The following is a 20,395-nucleotide window of genomic DNA, read 5'->3' as shown; positions in this document are numbered from 1 at the left end:
GGTGGGGATTTGTGTGTGTGTATGTGTGTGTGTGTGTATATATTTAGTAATTAAATTTAGTAATAATTAAAGAGCTGTGTATTCCAGACACTCTGATTTTCTTTCTCTTCTCTACAGATTCAGTTTGTGTTAGTGTCTCTTCACGTAACCCAGTGGTACTTCATGGAGAGCTGCGACTACCAGGTGCCTCTGTTCATCCACCTCATCTGGATGTATGGGACCTTCTTCTTCGTGCTGTTCTCTAACTTCTGGTACCAGGCGTATGTGAAGGGCAAGAGGCTACCGAAGAACACCCAACAGCTCACCCAGAACGGCACGGCCAACGGATCCACCGCAGTCGCCAATGGCTCGTCGGTTTCAAACGGCCACGGAGTGCATGAAAATGGCCTGAGCAACGGGAAGAAACACCACGAGAATGGAAGCACTCTCAACGGCAAGATGAAGAAAGCCTGAGAGCTCAGGAAGAGAAGACCCAAAACGGATGACCAGGAGAACCTTCACTAAGCACTATGGAGTCCAAAGAATGTTTTGGGACTTTTCGTTTTCAAATCTTTTTTTTTTTTAATATGTACATTGCATAAGTACATGGGGATATGAATGCATTTGACCCCGTTTGTATATTTTTTTTTTTGTCAAAAATTAATCTAAAGAATACTTATTGAGCACAATGTATGAGGAGAAGAGGAAGAGTACTGACTGGATCCATGATGTTGCTCATGATGTTCATCTCAACAGAATGAATTCACAAATGGGCACACACACACCTGTGTGTTTCATACTTCCCCCATAGCAGACTCTGTACATTCAACATCAGTAAACTTGAATTACACCTGTAAATAGTTGGACCTTATAAACTAACGCGATTGATATAGTAAAAAAATTGTTACTCTTGAATTAAATACAAAAAAATAAATTCAATTTTAAAATACACAGTTCTCTGTTTATTTCACATAAGGTTTGATGGCACATTGTAGTTCCTTATTGAATAAAATCAGTGCAAGTCATTTGACCTACAATTCCAGCTGACATTCCCATGTTATTTGGCGCATCTAATGCAAATGCTTGACATTAAAATATTTTTTTAATCTAAAAGAATGCAAGAGTACAGTCGGGCTTCCATCTGATGCGGTTTACAAAGAAACGCAGTGTGCGCATGCTGCATTTCTCCTTCATAATCTGCATTTGTCATCTCGAGTATGCGCAGCATGGTGAATGTAAACAAAAAGTCCTTTCAGTTCCTGAAAAGCAACCGAGGAAGACCAGATGAGCAAGCATACTACGCCGTGTGTGTGTGTGTGAGGGAGAAAAGAAGGCCAGAAGAAAGTTCAACGAGGTCGCGGAGGAACAAATGACTGAGCTCACAGTGCACGAGAGTCTGTGCGTATAATTTGCGCTCCTATTTATCCAAGCATTGCCTTTGTTTGGCTGAATTCCTAGCACTTTTTCCAGGCAGGTGTGCGTAAATGTAGGGCAGAGGTCAGGGCGCTCCTCTCGGCAAGCTGGGAGAATAGGGCGTTGCATGGGATTTGTACAGTGACTCATGAGGAAGTCATCCTCATGCCTCTATCAGGAAGTACAACAGAGATCGCCATGGCTACAATGAGTTCTACATGTGGAAGACTAGAAGAAACGGAGTCTCCAAAATCACGTCATGCTAATAAATCCCATTCGCTCACTTTGGTCCTCATTCATCAGTACTGGTCAGCATGCTTCAGGCCTTAAGTTTCAAATCCTGTCAAGGTCTACAGAGGGAGTCCAGACTACATTACAAACTACAGACAGCTACTTCAATTTGTCACAGATGAACCGCTGGCGATGACAAGAGGTCGACCGATAATGGGTTTTGCTGGTTACATTAACATTTAATCTAATTTAAAGGGATAGTTCACCCAAAAATAAAATTAGCCCATGATTTACTCAGCCTCAAGCCATCCTAGGTGTGTGTGACTTTATTCTTTCAGATGAATACAATCGGAGTAATATTAAAAAATCTCCTGGCTTTTTCAAGCTTTATAATGGCAGTGAATGGGGGTCGAGATTTTTAAGCCCCAAAAAGTGCATCCATCCATCATAAAAGTGCTCCACTCAGATCCGGGGTTCAATAAAGGCCTTCTGAAGTGAAGCAATGCGTTTGGGTAAGAAAAATATCCATATTTACAACTTTATAAACCATAATCTCTAGCTTCCGCTAACTGTCGTACGCGTGTTCATGAGAGAGTGGCATTCCAGCGGATGACGTAGGACCCATTTAAACTGCAATATTTAATTCATTCCAGTGGATGACGGAGGCATAGCATAAGCTCCGGTGAGAATATGTTAGTCTCCTCTTGGCTTATTTTGAAATCCTCCGATATTTTTTCTTTACAAATCCTCGTTTTGTACTTCTACTTCATGAGCGGTGTTTTGTTTTGCTTTCTCTGCGCATCCGCATTCATCACTTGGAAGAGCCAGGACATTTTTAAATATAACTCTGATTGTATTCGTCTGAAATACAGTCATATACACCTAGGATGGCTTGAGTGTGAGTAAATCATGGGGTAATTTTCATTTTTGGGTGAACTATCCCCTTTAAATCTTGTGAATGTGTAACTTTAACTAGTATAATTACGGACTCGTCAAAGTCAGTACTGCATTTCAGAAGGTTAAGTTAATGTAAGAGTTCATTTCAAACCCATATCATATCCTGAGGCAGGCTCTGTTTTGAGTGTAGTTGCAGCACAACAAACCAAGCTTTCACTGCTAGAGGCTTTGGTCGATCTCTAGAACAACTGGAAGCTTGTTTCTGCCTCAGAGTTAAAAAATAAAAACCAGAGTTCAGAGGAAAATCACATTGGGATATGTATTTACCATTACAAGTAAGTCGTAACTGTGAGATATAAATTAAGAGAAATATCTATTACAAGAAATAAAGTAACTTTGAAATGGTGGAAATAAAGTTGCAATTATGAGTAATAAAAAGTGTAAAATTATAAGATATGAACTGGTCACAATTATGATAAATGGTCATGAGAAATATTGCATATACTGAAAATCTCGGTTATGAGATATAAAGTTGCAATTACGAGTAATACCATAAACGTGGCCTAGTAGTTAGAGAGTCGGACTAACCCAAAAGTCATGGGTTCGAGTCTCGGTACCGGCAGGGATTGTAGGTGGGGGGAGTGAATGACCAGTGCTCTCTTCCACCCTCAATACACAAACTCATCAATTCACTTTAGAAGTGAGGCCCTTGAGCAAGGCACCGAACCCCCAACTGCTCCCCGGGAGCCGCAAAATGTAAAAAAAAATAAATAAATAAATAAAAAAAATGGCTCCCCACTGCTCCGGGTGTGTGTGCACTTGGATGGGATAAATGCTGAGCATAAACTCCAAGTATGGGACACCATTACACGTCCTTTCCAAACTCAGAAATGGGCTTCCATAAATGTTAATTTTTGCCATTATTCAATAGTTACAAAAGCTGTTACTGGTGTCAATTGATCAGCAAAAATTATATATCGGTCGGCACTCTAGTGCTGACTGAGAAATGTTAGTAGTTTTTAAAGTCATTTGATGCTGTAACCCCAGACCCTGTCACAGAGAGCAGTAGGGAATCGACTAAACTACTAAAATAAGCTGCCCGATGGGGACGTCTACTACATTCAACTCTCAAATGATACTGAACTCAAAGGTTTTGCTCATGAGGTTTCTGGGAGTGTTGGCACATGTGACAGTGGGTGGTCCGTCTCTATGACGTGTCCTCCAGAATATAGAAGATGAGCTCCAGCTGGTAGGCGGCGAGACCCTGGTACTGAGAGTTACTCTGCACCACGGAAGTTAATGATTGGTTAAGACAGTCCTGGTACAGTGCTGGAAGGCACTGACCATTACTGCCTGCCAAAAACTCCATCTGAAAGATTCAAGAAATCACGATAAGAAAACGTTTGCCCTTTGGTGTCTTGACCTTTGATCAAAACCCCAGAGATTGAATCAAAATACAGCACTAATAGTAAAGCAAAACACTCATCATTGGGGGGGAAAGTCATGCACATTACACTCACATGCTACACTCCTGATTCCATTACACAATACTGATCTACAATAATTACAACAACTGAAAGTCTACATGCTAAATCTGAGATCGAATCTGAGATTGAGAATACAGTTCTGAGTACATAGGTAAAGGAGTAATAAAAATACATAAAAATGCTAGTCAAATAGCAGCCTTGGAAAATACAGTACATGTGATAAGGAATAAGGAGTTTTCCTTTGAAGGTAGAAAATGTGTAAATATAAACTATTAACTAAATCTATAAATTCAGTGGTTCAAATTCGGCAGATAATTTCAGCATTGCACATCCGGGAACTGCAGGAATAGCAGTAGAGTACCGATGCATGATCGATCACCAGCAGGTGGCGCAAGCGGGTGTTGATGAAGACCAAAGCAACAGGTAGAGCAAGTCATTCATTCACAAAAACCGATTTGCAGAAATGGAGCAAGTGGTAGGTAGAAGTTATGATTATCAGGGCCAGTATGTGCTGTGTTTACGTTTAATTCAACATCTTCGCTGCGACATTGTGCAGTTTACATTGTAGAACAAAATGTAAAAGTATCCTCATGTTATGTTTACCACAGGCTTTTGAAAAAACCCCATTATAAAACCCCATGAAATGATCACTATCTCACCTTCTGCCCGTCCAGGACGACTCTCAGTGCCAGTTTGGTCATGCCATCCTCCTTCAGCAAACACAGAGACTGACACAGTGCCAGGCAGAACGCCCGTGCAAGACGCTCGGTTAGACGGTTATGACTGGTGTGGTTATTAAGACCATTTGGATGCTGGTCTTTAAGCAAATAAAACACCTGTGAAGAAAGCTCAAACGTGAATTAACTGGTTGTTGAAAGTGGTTTTTAAAAGCATTCTTCAGGAACGAAATTCTATCACATTTAGATAAAACCATTAAGATGCAGCGAGCTCTTAATTCATAACCATAAATCAAAATAAAGCCATTTATCAACATTTACTCTCTATACTTTCCACATTTTCGCCTCTATACCACTCTGATTTGACTCTAAAATAAGCCGCAAGGCAGTGCTAGGGGATCAGAGGAAAAGTTGTGATAAATTTGTGGGAAAAAATATACAAATAATATTATATATAATATTTTTAATGTATTTTTATATTATTTACATAATTATACATTATAATTATATTTTGTTAATATTTATTAAATATGAACTAGACTATTTTTTTCATTCATCTATTTTTTAACAAATTAGTAATTTTACACATTTTCATAGTTTTTTATTCATATCACATTTTCATTTTTCACATTTTCATAGTTTTTTATTCATATGTAATATTTAAAAAATATATAGCTGCTTTTTATATTTTAGGATGGGACCATAATATTTGGGGGTTTGTGTGAAAATTCTGTCATCATTTACTCACCCTCAAGTTGTTCCAAACCTTTATGAATTTCTTTATTCTGTTTGCAGTTGCCGTTAGCCATTGACTTTCATAGCATGGGGGAAAAATACTATGGAAGTCCATGGGGTCCATCAACTATTTGGTTACCCACATTTTTCTAAATATCCTCTTTTGTGTTCAACAACAGAAAAAAACTCATATAGGTTTGGAATGATATGAGGGTGAGTAAATGATGACAGAATTTTAATTTTTGGGTGAACTATCACTTTAATATTCAGGGTTTGCATTCATCCCTAATTCTAAAAATGAGCAAAAGTACTAAAACACTCCCACTCCACAAGTTACACATAAATCTGTTTACCTCTGTCCAGCGTATAAGCTTCCCACTGGCTCTGTATTCTAAGCGCTGATGGGTCTTGACGTTTGTGAGAGACTCCATAGACTTGCCATCGATGGGGCTTATGATGCTGTGAAATGTAGGATAGAATGAAAGGAAACAGCACAGGTTTAGACTAACTATATATATATGTATGTATATATATATATATATGTATATGTATGTATATATACAGTATATACAGTATATGTATGTATTATTTCTAACCCTTTATTAAAGCATGGCTCTTCATCCTGCCATTGAATGTGCACATATTCCTGCCTCTCTGCTGGGTGGAGTTTTCCACAGGTGACCGTGAAGTCTTTCATGTCCCTTAGAGATCGACGCAACTCAGCCATGGTATCCATGGTTACCTGCACCATCAAACCATCTGTAACATTGAGCAGATGTATGGAATCTTATCACATGCACATATACTGTATACTGTACACCTAAACTCCTGGACATACACATTCAAGTTAGAAACGCATAGGGGTCATTCTATAATTTAGGGTACATTGCATGTCTATTCATGATAATTATAGATATATCATTATTTAGCCATTAAGGGAATACATACATACATACATACATACATCTCACTCATATATTTGTGCAGCCTGTTTTTCAGTTTGCTTGAAACTGCCTTTAAGTCCTTTGAATTACACTTTTTGCAATGTTCGCTTTTTGAATTGAAGAGTCTTGAGTTAAAAAAGAATGTTAAAATGCTTTATATTAAACTTATTTCTACAATTTAAATACCTTAGAAAAATAGATTTAAATAAGAAAATATTTCATTTCGCTCATGTCCACAAATATTTTGTCAACTATGTTACCAATCAAACATACACCTGAAAAATAAAGTGTTTTATCATAAAATCATGTGACCAGCATCATGTGATGTCATTTTCTTCTGTGGCAGACATTTTGAACACATTATGGTAGATATCCTCTTAATTTTTTCTATATTTGATTTCCAATGACCGATTGTCAAGGAGTTTATTATTTGCCCATCAACTATGTTGGGTACACAGTTTGCAATATTTTTATGATTTTAATTAAAATTTAGGGTTTACTTAATGAAATAATATTTGGTTGGCCAGACAAGGCTTGCAATAGAAATTATGAGTTAAACTGGTGAAACTGTCAACTATGTTACCTGCCAATACACACAGTTTATCCGTAACATAGCTGACAAACTCACCACCAGGGTAATGCATAATAATGCAATGTAATGCATAATACAGAAACTGAAACCAATAGTTGTTTTGTTGAGAAAGCATAATGTTTATACACTTTTCATGATGTGAAATGGTACCTAAATTATACAATAACTCATAGACAAATAGACATTAACACTGCACTACTGTTGAAGTAGGAGTCATGAAACAATGGAGATGTTCTGCTTTGACGAAACACAGAAAAGAACAAATCAGTAACCTTCCACAATGCTGGACTTGGCCAAGTACCCTGCTGAAGGCTTGAGCGCTCCACTGAACACAAAAAAACACGAGCCTGTGACTGAAAGGTGAACAGAAACACAGATTTAGATTCAGTGAGAGATTCCAGTCAAGAATGAATAAAACAAATGACTCAATACTTTCCCAGACTGTCAGACATCGCCCTCAAGTGAGCGTTAAAGGAAAGACGCAAATATTTATCATTTACTATTTTATTTGTCATACTAAATCATGTAATAATAATATTAAATAGATTATTAAATTAAGTTACACAGAGGTCCTTAGAGGACAAACATGTCTGTGTCAAAAAATTATAATAAAAATATTATATAAAAAAATGTCAGGATTTTAACCCTTTAAATACCAATTTGTTTACAAAATGCCACTTGTTTTTATGGGAAAAAAAGCTAAATGGTAAGCAGATTTTTTATTACAGTCACGGATATGTGTGAAAAATAGTACAAATTGTAAAAATAGTAAAAGCCTTGCAAATAGAACGAAAGCTTATTAACAAAGAATGCATGATTAGTTTTACTAAAATGGCATTGAGATTACCTAATGTCAAACAGATTTATGAAAGGACATGAGGGTGGAACATTAAAATTCCAATAAAAATATACATTTTTGGCTAATTTTATGCTGTTTGTATAAATCAGATCAATGAGGCCTACCATTAATCAGTTCCAAAAGGAAATACAAAACCTGTGCTAACTGAAAGAAAACAAGTTGACGGAAAGATTGAATCTAATATTTTATGATAATATAGCATGAGAGATTTACAAGGTAATTAGATAAAGGATTTTCAACAAAGCACAAGGGTTAAACAAATGCATAGGTTTGATACTTTTATTATATTATCCAATGACATTCGTACAGTTCCAGGTGCAAAATGTGTCCAAATACTTTTTTCAACCACTGTACGAATATTCAAAAACAAACAAAGAACACAACAGATATTTGTGTCGGGATGTTCGCTCTCTCTCACCTCTGCGTGGCTGGCTGTGAATGCTGATGGCCTGGGTCTGGTACTGTCCATCTGCCGTCTGCACGCAAATCAGATGAGAGTCGGCCTGCTCATTAAAGCAGGCGCCCAGGGCCAGCACTCTCTCATTAGACTTATTCAGAGCCTTCAGCAGCTAAAACACCAGCAGAGACAGAGACAAGACCCTCATTATCCTGAGAAATGAAGGAATTACTCTTTACCTCAGGTCTGCTTATCTATTGAACTTCATTTTGATAATAATCCTTCTGATACTCAACGCACAGACAACAAAAAATATCTTACCATCTACTCTGGAAATAATACCATGTTGCTCCTGATGTATTTTCTATTATGAAAAATTCACGGTTTTATTTTAGATGATTTTATGTTAAGGCTGGAATACACTACGGCCATGTACACACTGTAGTACACACAAGTTTCAGGAGTGACAAAAGCATTTAAATACGGGAGTGAATCCACTAAATTAACATTTCATGTGTGTACGGAACAGAACTCACTCTCGGAACTGCAATGACTGACACCATGGTAACCATAGCAACGTTCTGGCGTCACACGCGTTTGGTATCCGCTATTTTCGACCAAAGTAATATTACAGTGACCAAAGTCATGTTCGGTGATTATAATTAAACTTCCATCAACCGAGTCGTCGTGTTTTGTTTATGTTTGGAAGGCTATTTGGCAAAGCTTTTGATGGGTTGCCATGTCCACTTATTATAAGTAGAGCCCGACCGATATATCGTTTTGCTGATATTATCGGCCGATATGAGCCTGTCGCAGATATATCGGTATCGGCGAATATGCTGCCGATATGAATTTTTTTTTTACAGAACATATAAGCAGATTAAATGCTTCTGAATGGTGTAGTTGCTTAGTTTGTCCTGCAGAGCGCGCTCCATTGTTTGCTACTGGCGACCCAGGTCAGTGTAGTGTAGAGATGCGCGGATGAGCTCAAACATCACCGAGTCCGCTGCTTCAAATTATCCGCCTGCCACCCACCCGCACCTATATTTGATCGTCACATTACAATGATTCTAACTCTTAGTTTTGCATGATGATATGATGAATAGATGGCTCATTTTTAACAGCAGATTCAGTGACGTTAGAGACTAGGGCTGATCTGCGCATCACGGCACGTGTCTGCGGCGCATTAAAGCCTGTGTTACGGCCACTGGAGCTGATTGCGGCCACTCAGTCAATGCTGGTGTTTATACTGGCCGCGCTGCGGCCCAGAACTCATGCTTATCACATCTGAACAAATTAACAAATTTTAAAACAACAGGCATCATACACTTGCCAACTTAAACGGTTACAGAGAAGAAATTGGGCATCATACACTAAACAACTGAGTATTACAAACTAAGTCGTTCAACAACAAACTCACTCAGAAACACGTGACAAATGAAAACAATGTGTTCTAAAATCAAACATGTTTGATCTCCTCTGACTGGAGCCTGTGACCATCATAGGCCTACACTACGTAATTTTTTTTAATGAAATCTGTCAACTCAAATCTGCAGACTGGCTCTGACTTTTGGCAGCAAGCATCAACAGGTCTAGATTGTAAATCTGGGCAAAAGTTGTATAGTGTATTTTAGCCTTTAGTGTGGCGTCATGGTACCTCTGGATGACGTGTTTTAGGGATTCTTATACAGGTGCTTCTAGCCTCTAGATCAACCACGAGCCCCGGCACCGTCGGCAGTGTGTAACGGTAAAAACGGAAATCCTTTGAGAGTCGAAACAGAATGGAAATCAATTAAAAGACATCAAATGAACTAAACAGGAAGCAGTAACAAGAAAGAGTTGGTAAAATAGGTCACAAATCTCACCACTAAGAGTCTCATAATACTGTTGTTGACGGGTCCGAAGAGAGGCTCTCTGAATCGCACACTGAACAAGGGACAGGGATAGACTACAGGATAGCAGAAAACACGAAAAACTCAACCGTTGGGCTTACTGAGACCATAAAATAATGCATACAGAGATTATGAATGATATTAGAGCTTTTCTCAATTTGGTTTGATTAATTTTGTAAGAACAACAGTTAACAAATAACAAAAAGACAAAAAAATAAGAGCTGTTAAGATCATAGAAATCATAATGCTACATCTCAATTTGCATAATATCCTCCCTAAATAGTATGCCAAATAAGTAGTTGCCCCAAACCATAGTACACTACCATTTTAAAAGCCTGGGATCGGTAAGATTTATTTTGAATATTATTACGTTAAAAATAACTCTCTTTTAATATATTTTAAATTAAATTTATTCCTGTGTTGCAAACTCATTACTCCAGTCTTCAGTGTCACATGATCCTTCAGAAATCATTCTAAAATAAGCTGATTTGCTGCTCAAGAAACATTTTGTATGATCAATATTAAAAACAGTTGTGCTGCTTAATATTTGTACATATTTTATTCAAGATTTTTTGATGAATAGAAAGTTAATAGAAAAAACTATATTTGAAATAGAAATCTTCTGTAACATTATAAATGCTTTTACTGACGCTTTTGATCAATTGAATGTGTTCTTTCTTTGAAAAAACAAACAAACTTTTGAACATGACTGGAGTAATGGCTGCTGAAAATTCAGTTTTACATCACAGGAATAAATTACATTTTAAAATACATAAAAGCAGAAAACAGTTATTTGAAATTGTAATCATATTTCACAATAGTACTGTTTTTTCTGTATTTCTGATCAAATAAATGCAGCCTTGGTGAGACTTCTTTCAAAAATATAAAATCTTACAGTCCCAAAATTTTGAATGGTATATTAATCTTAATTTTATTTAGTTTTCTTACATCTGTACTCTGCTCCTAAACGCAGCATGAGTCTCAGGGGAAAGGTTTTGGCCCATGGAGCCTCTGCACGGAGCATGAGGAGCCCGAACAGGAAGGGTGGCGCAGGTAACGGCAGACCCTCCAGAGACTGGAACGTCGGATGCACATAAAGAAAGCCAGCATGCTCGTTATTACCCAGAAAGCCTCGGGATACCAAAGAGTGACTCAGGTGTTTCAGAAGCTTTCCTGCTGCTTGAAGAAATAGCAAGATCAAGAGTTATCAAGCCATTGCAGATAAGTGGTCTTAGTTTTATGGTTGAGTAACATCCTGTGCAAGGTTCACCTGTCTGGGCATCCCAGTAGATCTGAATGAAATGATTGAAAATATCCGTCGGGAATCTCTTCTCCTCAGGCAAACACTGCAGTAAAATTACCACCTCTGGCTGTCCAACAGCATGCATGCCCTTTGACATAACACACCAACACCGCCGGTTCACATCTACAGGAGCACAAAAACACCTTAGTCATCACACGAACACACCAGCTTATTGTTATCAGAAGTTAGGGCTGGGCGATATGGCCAAAAATATTATCACAACATTTTTTCCCATATCATGCAAAAATGATATTTATTGTGATATTCATTTACCATTAATGGGAAAAGAATTACTTTCCACATGTTTGTTTGACACTGAGAATGAATGTAAATGTAACTTGTTTGTTCACAGTTAAACGCCACTGTCAGACTCTGTTCCGTGTTTTGTGTGTTTTGCTCCCCATGTGTTTCCATGCCCTTATTTGGTTTTCCTGTTCCTGCTCCCTGATTGTTTCCCATTTATTTCCAGCTGTGTTTTCCCTCATGTTATTATGTTTCATTAGTTCAAGGTGTTTCTCGTCATGTCTTGTGTATTTGAAGTGTTCTTAGTTCTTCGTCTGGTATTGTATGTCAACCTTCTCAGCTACGTGTTTTCCTGGTTCCCTTGAAGTCATTAAAATCTCCTTATTGATGTACTCCTCGTCTCCTCGTTCCTCGCTCCGCGCTCCAACACAGTAGCACCATCACAGAATACCAGACCAAAACAGTAAGCGGCGCCCCTTTTCCCCGTGTTTGTTTTTAGTTTTGAAAATATTTTGTTTTCCTGTGTGTTTCTCCCCGCGGCATGGAAGTAGCTAGGGATGTAACGATTAACTGCGAGCTGGTTGAAAATCGATTCAAATATGTGACGATTAAAATCGGTTGAGATGCTAAACAAATCGCGATTCATTTAGGTGTAGGAGTTTATATGAATGCATGTCTGAGGGGAACTTACTGTCTTTAGAAAAGTTTAGATAGTATTTTTTCTTTTCATCTTGCCTCTGTATATTGCATATTAAAGTTCATAAGTTCAGCGCTGCTTTGTTTATAGCGGAAACCAGGAAACGGTTTAAGCGCCACCTGCTGGCAGAGAGTGAATCTGCATCTCATTCAGCTCTGCTGTTTCATGCAGATATTTTTATTTATAGTTTCACAAAACTGAAGTCAAACCATTCTGTTTTTGCTTCAAATTTCGAAATTATACAATCTAATTTAGATTAAAAACTGCTCCAGCATTTTGTCCAAGCAATAATAAAAGGACACATTTAATTTATAATTTGTCTTAAATCTCATTTTGTTAAAAAAAATAAAAATAATCGTGAATCGAATCATGAAATCAAAATCGTGAATTGAATCGAATCGTGAGTTGAGTGAATCGTTACATCCCTAGAAGTAGCCGCTCGTTTTATCGCCCTAGCCCACAGAGATCTCCCCTTTGTGGAGTATGCGTGGGAGTTCAGCAAGATCGCCGCAAAAACAGCGCTGGACGACGCCACGCTTAACTCTCTGTTCTGGATCGGGGCCAATTGCTATCGTCGCCAGCCGCTCCAGTGTCAAGTCCGCCGACCACGCCTTTCACCCCGAACCTAAAGGGGAATCTAAGGAGGAGAAGGCGGTTGGTTCCTAGTCCCTAAGCTCGCTCCAGTGTCGGCTCCAGCCCCAGAGTTTAGCCCACGGAGGACTCCTGTTCCCGAGTTTAGCCGGAGTAATGTCAGACTCTGTTCCGTGTTTTGCTCCCCATGTGTTTCCATGCCCTTATTTGGTTTTCCTGTCCTGTTCCTGCTCCCTGATTGTTTCCCATTTGTTTCCAACTGTGTTTTCCCACATGTTATTATGTTTCATTAGTTCCAGGTGTTTCTTGTCATGTCTTGTGTACTTGAAGTGTTCTTAGTTCTTCGTCTGGTATTGTATGTGTCAACCTTCTCAGCTACGTGTGTTTTCCTGGTTCTCTTGAAGTCATTAAAATCTCCTTATTGATGTACTCCTCGTCTCCTCATTCCGCACTTCTTTTTATTTCTTGTCAAATAAGATGCTGCACAACAGAACTGTGTAAATTAAAACATGGATGAAAAAATATATTTGTTGCATGATATTACTTAAAAATAATAATATATTATGATTATTATTATTTTAAGAATTACATTTTAGTATAAAATACATTTCTGTCGTAATTTCTTCAAGTTAAACCGAAATGTTATTGCACACACATCCTGAGAACAGACGCACACACAAACAGTTTGGATACGACTGACCACACTGACTACAGAACAGCTTTGTTGAGTAGACATTTGCAACATACAGCTGACAATCTTCACAACAGCCAGCAGGTTTGCGTTGAGCACAAACACCAGAGGCTCAGCAAGACCTCTCTCCAACTCCTCTAAGAGCGACGACTCGGTTCTCTTCTCCTCCAAAGTGTAGTCTGCAGAAATAAAGACAAGAACCAGCCTCTGAAATATCAAAATCACTCATGAAATGCTTTAGAAATATCAACAACATCTCATAGTGACTGTTTTTAATGATGGTTTACTCAAATATAGCATTTTTGTCAATGTTTACTCTCATATTGTTGCCATAATAAAAGGACTAATTTTACTAGTTTTTTTTTGGTGCATGGCAGCTTCCGAACACTGTATGCATTCATTATATGGAAAATATTTTTGTTCCACAGAAGAAAGTAATGTTTGGTAAAATGATTTTGGGGTGAATTATTCCTAATTAGTCGGAGCTAGTGTGCTTATTAGGACACATTCTTACCTCCTTTGACCCCTGTAGATGTCAGAATAGGGGGAAGGTCCTTTGGTGGAGCAGGTTTAGTACAGTTGCCACTAAGACCACTGACTTCATCTCCTGCTCTAAGGTCAGACACTTCCTACAGCGTAAAAAAAACATTGAAAGTCATTGTGCTAATAAAAAAATTATAAAAAAGTAAAATTTTTCTAAAGGTTACTTCACAAAGAATAAAAGGAAACCATAAATAAAATAAAGGGAAATAAAATAAAATAAAAAACATCCTCTCAATAAGGTGATTATAAAGGGTCATTACAAGAGGGCAAAAATGTTATTTAAAGTCATCTTACAAAGATTAAAAAGACATTAAAATAAAATATAGGGTCGTTATAAGACTGTAAAAATGTTTCTTCACAAAGATTAATGGGAAATTTAAAAGAAAAAATAATAATAAAATCAAACAAAATAAAGTAAATAAATTCATTAGGGCCATCAAATCGACACACATACATATCTATATTTAAGAAATATTATTTACATTTAAGAAATAAATGTAAATAATACATATTTACATTTATGTATATATATATATATTCATATTTATATTTGATTTATATTTATATTTTTAGAAGTTACTTCACAAAAATGAAAGGGAAAATAATACATTTAAACTAAATAACAGACAAGCAGAGAAGCAGAAAGATGTCCTGTCATACCGCCTGGGTGAGCTCAGCCCTCTCTGTGTGGGACACACTCCTGTAAACGGGAGAGCTGTTGTCACTTCTACTCTCAGACTGAGGAAGATTATCTACAAACCAGACCTTCTTCTGGTCCTTGCGAAGCGTCCCTGATGAAATGACATCATTGTAACTGTGTAACTAATGTGTGAAAGCACACAAGTAGGGGAATCCACCACGACACTCACGGTTCATCAAAGCTGAATGACAGGTGACACAAACACGCCCCTCTTTCCCACCGAGATGAGTCAGTCTGAATCTCAGGTCACAGCACGCCACACAAAACACCTGCGAAACAAATTGACCGTTGCATGTTTTGAAGGAGAATAACATCCTAAAGGGATGAAAAATGTATTTACCCTCAAGTTGTTCCAAACATTGGAACAAACTCATACATTTAACTTAATATCATCATATAATCTCAACTTAAATATTTTTGGTAGAGGAAACTTAACTAGCTATTAGTGTTGTCAAAAATATTGATTTTTCGATACTCATCAATACTGAAATATCTAAAATGAAATATTTCAAAACTTTTTTTTTTTTTTTTAAGTAGGCTATTGATACACTGATAGCAGCTGTGCTTTCTCACTCTCTCTTCTCTCTGACAGCCAATTCACTCAAACCACAGTGTAATGAGAAGCATTTATAAACCTGTTGTCCAACAAAATACACATTTAACAGCATATCTTTACTCCAAATTCACTTCATAACGCCAGTATATAACTTCCATTTGTGATCTGATGTGGCTTCTTATCAGAATGAGGCAGAAAACATTTATAGTATTCTGCGGTATGTCAAATAGCATTGCATTATATATAAAAACGACTTTACTCTTATGAAATACCTGGGATGGCTTTAAAAGTCCCATGACATGCTGCTTTTTGGATGCTTTTATATAGGCCTAAGTGGTCCCTAGTACTGTATCTGAAGTCTCTTTCCCGAAATTCAGCCTTGGTGCAGAATTTCAGCCACTACGAGCCAGTCCCACAATGAGCTTTCCTTAGGACGTGCCATTTCTGTGTCTGTAGCTTTAAATGCTAATGAGGAGGAGAGAGGCAGGGCAACTGCCATGCTTCGCTCGTTTGCAAGCCATGATGTCTCTCGAGGAAAAAAAAATATTGCGCTCGCCTCGCACGGTAGTAGCTCATTTTCTCATGGGCGGGCCAAATTCTCTGGGCGGGCAAAGCAGAGAAAGGGGAGGTAACCGTTCCCCGTATGACGACATAAAGGGAAGATTCCAGATTGGGCCATCTGAGCTTGCATTTTCTCAAAGGAGAAGCAGGATACCCAGGGCTCGGTTTACACCTATCGCCATTTCTAGCCACTGGGGGACCATAGGCAGGCTAGGGGAACTCATATTAATGTTAAAAAACCTCATAAAGTGACATTTTCATGCCATGGGACCTTTAAGAACACAGATAAACAATATATTATTACTGTCTTCATGTTTGATCAGTTAAAGCATTTCTATCTGTTTTATTCAGTTACAGTGTAATGATGGGTGGTTCTTGAACGATTCGTTGATTTTGTGTTGACTGCGCATGCACAACATCCAATAGGTTCTGTACAGGAAACAGAAATGATTAGTTAATTTCCCCATAAACTAGAGGCAATGCAGTCTGTACTGGAAAGAGAAATGATTGGTTCACCTCTTGAGTCTTCGGGTCCGAGTCGTTCGTTCTTTTGACAGCAGCAATGGATACAGAAATTAGTTAATAATTCCCAACCTTCCTTACAAACAAGTGTGTAGTTAGTTTTTTAACTCTTACAGTTATGTAATGTTTCTGGTCTCAAATGTTGAGCTATATAGCTTTTTATTTCTTACAATTTATAAATTTGTGAATTTCTGTGATGGTTCTTTTCCATAACATTGAATGTGGTAATGAAGAGTTAGTTAATGCTTTAAACTTTATCCGTATGATGGGGAAAATCACTTTGATAATTTCGAAATATAACACAACATTACAAGATACTGATCCAGGAAACGGTCACGTGACAAAAAAACGACGACTCGTACCCGAGGACTCGAGAGGTGAACTAATAAATTCTCTTTCCTGTAAACACTGCATAGCTTTCAGTTAGCCTTACAAGGATGTGACGTGACAAACGAACGAACGACCCGAAGACTCGGGAGGTGAGGTGAACTAGCAGACTGCACAGCCAGCTAAGCAATGAATTAATCATGTCTGTTTTTTATAATTTGGTTTTGGTTGCATTATAGTTTTGACTAATTCAAAATGTGATCAATGTTTGCGTAAATAGATGTGTTGGGGAATTTGAATATTAACATAAAATTTTAATTATATTCTGCAGAAATGAATGAAACGACTTGAAAAAGGATTCGTTAATTTGGCTGAACGAGATTCAAAGATCCGAGTCAGTAAAATGATCCGAACTTCCCATCACTATATGGTACATTCACACGGGGTGTCGGCATCAACACTTGACGGAGGGCGTGTCTGAAGCTTGGTGCTGACGCGATCGTCATAGTGACAACAGCGCCTGAGCTAGGCTATTTGCATAAGGCAATCTGATTGGCTGACGCCTCCATTGGCGCTTGAAAAGTTGAGAAATTTTCAACTTCTGCCGCAAGCAATGCCAGTGACGCAGAGATGGTCTTACTATAGGGAAATGAGAGGGTCTGTATTACTTACTATTGGAGAAAGCGTAATGGTCAACTTAGATCACGTGTGCCTTAATAACCAATCACATTACAGCCTTGACGTAATTGAATTTCAGTCAGAGTTGTGCGACACTCAATCGCCGTTTGCGGATACCATAGGAATGAATGAGAAGTGCCGTAAGCTGTATCCCACCCGTCGCAAAAAGTCAGTGACTTCTCTTATAAAACGGCATTTTTTTCGGTGTAAACTCTAAAAATAGTTCAATCCAAAAGTATTGCTTAGTGTAAAACATGTTAGAGATTAGCTGATAGGCTGTCGATCCATTAAATTATAAGCGGTTTCCTCTAAAAAGCTGTTTATTCAGTGTAGTGAAGCCTCTCCTCCACTTACATCCATTAAAAAAAAAACGGCCTCTGGTCTCCTTTCCCACATACTGGCAAACCGGAAGCATTAGCATTAGCCATTACGTTTTTTTGGCTAAAGGTTGCAGGCTTGCCTTCTAGTGACTTTGGTGACACGACGCCGACGGACCCACAATTTAGTTCGGTAACGCATGACGTCACCCATTCAAAGTAAATGAAGCACTAACGCGGACGCCCCGTGTGAATGTACCGTTTCAGCGATACAGCTGGATGCCTTTGTCCATATTAGGGATTTCCTGGAATGTCATAAATTATATTACTTTTGTGTGGCATATTTTGAGTTTCTGCGCGACGGCACCCTCTGGCTTACAGTATGAATCAATGCTCCATAATGCTCACACCACCCCATTTTTGGTAAAAATGGGAAAAAAATAATACTTCTCTCTAAAGAATTTTCTAAGAAACTTCAAACAAACATATGCAAATCCATAAGTTTTTCTCCAGTATACAGTGTAAGTTTTCCAGTGTTTTACCACCTCAAGAAGTTTTTATTAATGTAAAAATATACCTCATAGTAATGCTCTAGCTTTATTATATTTATCTTTCAATAGAAATCTCAAATTTTATGCCCTTAATGTTTTGGGAGTTCTTCCCCATGGTATTCAAAATGGTATCAAATATCAATATTTTTCAAGGTAACGTATCGAATTTAGAAATTCCAGTGTCGTAACTACATTACTATTGGTATTATTGTTGGTACTATTGAAGAATGTTGGTAACTAAGCAATTGCTTGTAGCCATCCACTTCCATTATATATTTTTTCATACTGTGGAAATCAATGGGGATCAACAGCTGTTTGGTTAGCAACATTCTTCAAAATATCTTCTTTTGTGTCCAGAAGAAGAAAGAAACTCATACAGGTTTGGAGCAAATTTAGGATGAGTAAATAATGACATCATTTTCATTTTGGGGTGAACTATCCCTTTAAACTTAAATTTCCACATGCATCTCTCACCTTCCCACATGCTCTGCAGTGATGACGTCTTTTGGTGAAGGAGAATTTGGATCCACATTTCATGCATGCTGGTGCCTGAGAATCAGGGACCCACTGCGGGGCTGTAGTGCCCAGGGAACTGCAGCGCTGCACAGGCAAAGCACCAAGTGAACCCTTCCTCCTGCCAGACACTAGTGACGCTTCCATCTCACCACCCTTCTTGCAGTCTAGCGTGGGGTCCGAGGGCTCTGTGCTGCCCGTTTGGTGGGTGTCCTCCACAGGAGACGATGGAAGTCCCAGCACAGCCTCCAGCTGCTCCTGCTCATTCTCTGCCCGCTCTTTCTCTTCAATGACAGAGTCCTCTTTCAGACCAGGCCTCAGCTTGCGCTCATCCAGCAGCGACTCGCTGGAGTCCTTGAGGGTGGAGTATCCGAAACGCCTCTCGCTCCACACAGAGAGAGTGGCGGTTACTGCTTGCCTCATAGTCTCAGTGGAGGGAGCTCAAAGTGAGAGGGTTACTGATCATACTTTAGCCCACCCGGAGCTTTGTTTTACCCTCAAACCATCACGCTGTGGCCCGCACAAATTCCTGGCAAAAGATGAGTCAGATATATTAATTCCCAGCAGCCTAGTGGATTTGTCAGGGCTGCTTGGCTTTCTTTATTTTAACCCTATAAAGCCTACAAAAGCCTACAATTTCAATCAACCACATGCTTCTATCATCTGATTGATACGTTTTAGCAAGTAAAATGCCATTCTAAAAACGTCCCCCTTTAGCTTGAGGTTCATGTCTCTTTGCTGTGAAATCTTTACTGATCTTTATAGGGTAAACATAAAAATACATTTTATATTCTTAGTAGTATTTTTAAAGGGTCTTGAAACCCCCCATTTCAGCACTGGTTAGTTCTCACCACAGTTTTAAAGGGGTCATATGATGCGATTTCAATTTTTCCTTTCTCTTTGGAGTGTTACAAGCTCTTGGTGCATAAAGAAGATCCGTAAAGTTGCAAAGACTAAAGTCTCAAATCCAAAGAGATATTCTTTATAAAAGTTAAGAGTCACCCACGACTCCCTAAAACGGATCGTTCTAACACGCCCCCACATATCTACATCACTATGTGGGAAGATTTGCATAACGCCGCCCAAATGTTCACGCAAAGAAAGAAGGCATAACTTTTATTCTGGCTGTAGTATTGTTGCCGCTGCCGCCATGTGAATGCGCTGTGTGCATCGTTGTGAAAGCGAAACTACTTTGTTTGGTCTTCCAAAAGAGGACGATATCTGCTTCGTCATGCCTGGAGCTGATCCGTGCTGGTTGCTGAGGAAATACATCAACTTTGCATTGTGGATCGCCGGATCGGCTTTCACCGTCGACGAAGCGGAGTCAAAGTGGAGGACTGTTTACTGATCCTGGTAGAGTAGACTACAATGCCAGCAGTTCTGACTCACAGACTGTAAGTACGTTTTAATTTAAAGGATTTGCCACTGATGATTCAAACGCGAGTTTGAGCAGTGTAGAGTAGCGCTTATTGTTTGTCATTTCTCCGATCACAAATGCA

General features: G+C 38.5%; 2 protein-coding genes and 1 long non-coding RNA gene across 3 annotated transcripts in view; 2 read left to right on the top strand and 1 right to left on the bottom strand.

The window, feature by feature from the left end:
- The window catches only part of LOC107665848 (elongation of very long chain fatty acids protein 1-like), a 5,521-nt gene extending 4,626 nt beyond the window's left edge, over positions 1 to 895 (top strand). The window contains exon 8 of the mRNA XM_016456905.1: positions 118 to 895. Within this exon, the coding sequence (XP_016312391.1) occupies positions 118 to 453 (336 nt within the window). The 3' untranslated portion in view covers positions 454 to 895. The remainder of the gene's footprint in view (positions 1 to 117) is intronic.
- A 2,520-nt stretch (positions 896 to 3,415) lies between these two features.
- The window catches only part of LOC107665831 (zinc finger FYVE domain-containing protein 9-like), a 19,406-nt gene continuing 2,426 nt past the window's right edge, over positions 3,416 to 20,395 (bottom strand). Inside the window, exons 2-16 of the mRNA XM_016456877.1 lie at positions 18,858 to 19,425; positions 15,041 to 15,140; positions 14,832 to 14,962; positions 14,143 to 14,257; positions 13,685 to 13,807; positions 11,374 to 11,529; positions 11,052 to 11,279; positions 10,077 to 10,159; positions 9,869 to 9,973; positions 8,233 to 8,383; positions 7,228 to 7,308; positions 6,016 to 6,178; positions 5,773 to 5,878; positions 4,667 to 4,843; positions 3,416 to 3,889 (exon numbers count right to left, since the gene is read on the bottom strand). Of these exons, the coding sequence (XP_016312363.1) occupies positions 3,728 to 3,889; positions 4,667 to 4,843; positions 5,773 to 5,878; positions 6,016 to 6,178; positions 7,228 to 7,308; positions 8,233 to 8,383; positions 9,869 to 9,973; positions 10,077 to 10,159; positions 11,052 to 11,279; positions 11,374 to 11,529; positions 13,685 to 13,807; positions 14,143 to 14,257; positions 14,832 to 14,962; positions 15,041 to 15,140; positions 18,858 to 19,319 (2,343 nt within the window). The 5' untranslated portion in view covers positions 19,320 to 19,425 and the 3' untranslated portion in view covers positions 3,416 to 3,727. The remainder of the gene's footprint in view (positions 3,890 to 4,666; positions 4,844 to 5,772; positions 5,879 to 6,015; positions 6,179 to 7,227; positions 7,309 to 8,232; positions 8,384 to 9,868; positions 9,974 to 10,076; positions 10,160 to 11,051; positions 11,280 to 11,373; positions 11,530 to 13,684; positions 13,808 to 14,142; positions 14,258 to 14,831; positions 14,963 to 15,040; positions 15,141 to 18,857; positions 19,426 to 20,395) is intronic.
- The window catches only part of LOC107665832 (uncharacterized), a 7,085-nt gene continuing 1,426 nt past the window's right edge, over positions 14,737 to 20,395 (top strand). Inside the window, exons 1-2 of the long non-coding RNA XR_001631604.1 lie at positions 14,737 to 14,746; positions 16,561 to 16,566. This is a non-coding gene — a long non-coding RNA (uncharacterized LOC107665832). The remainder of the gene's footprint in view (positions 14,747 to 16,560; positions 16,567 to 20,395) is intronic.

Source organism: Sinocyclocheilus anshuiensis, unplaced genomic scaffold, assembly GCF_001515605.1.
Source record: "Sinocyclocheilus anshuiensis isolate Anshui unplaced genomic scaffold, SAMN03320099.WGS_v1.1 scaffold920, whole genome shotgun sequence".
NCBI classification, from domain to species: Eukaryota; Metazoa; Chordata; class Actinopteri; order Cypriniformes; family Cyprinidae; genus Sinocyclocheilus; species Sinocyclocheilus anshuiensis.
This window is presented reverse-complemented; position numbering and strand designations above follow the sequence as displayed.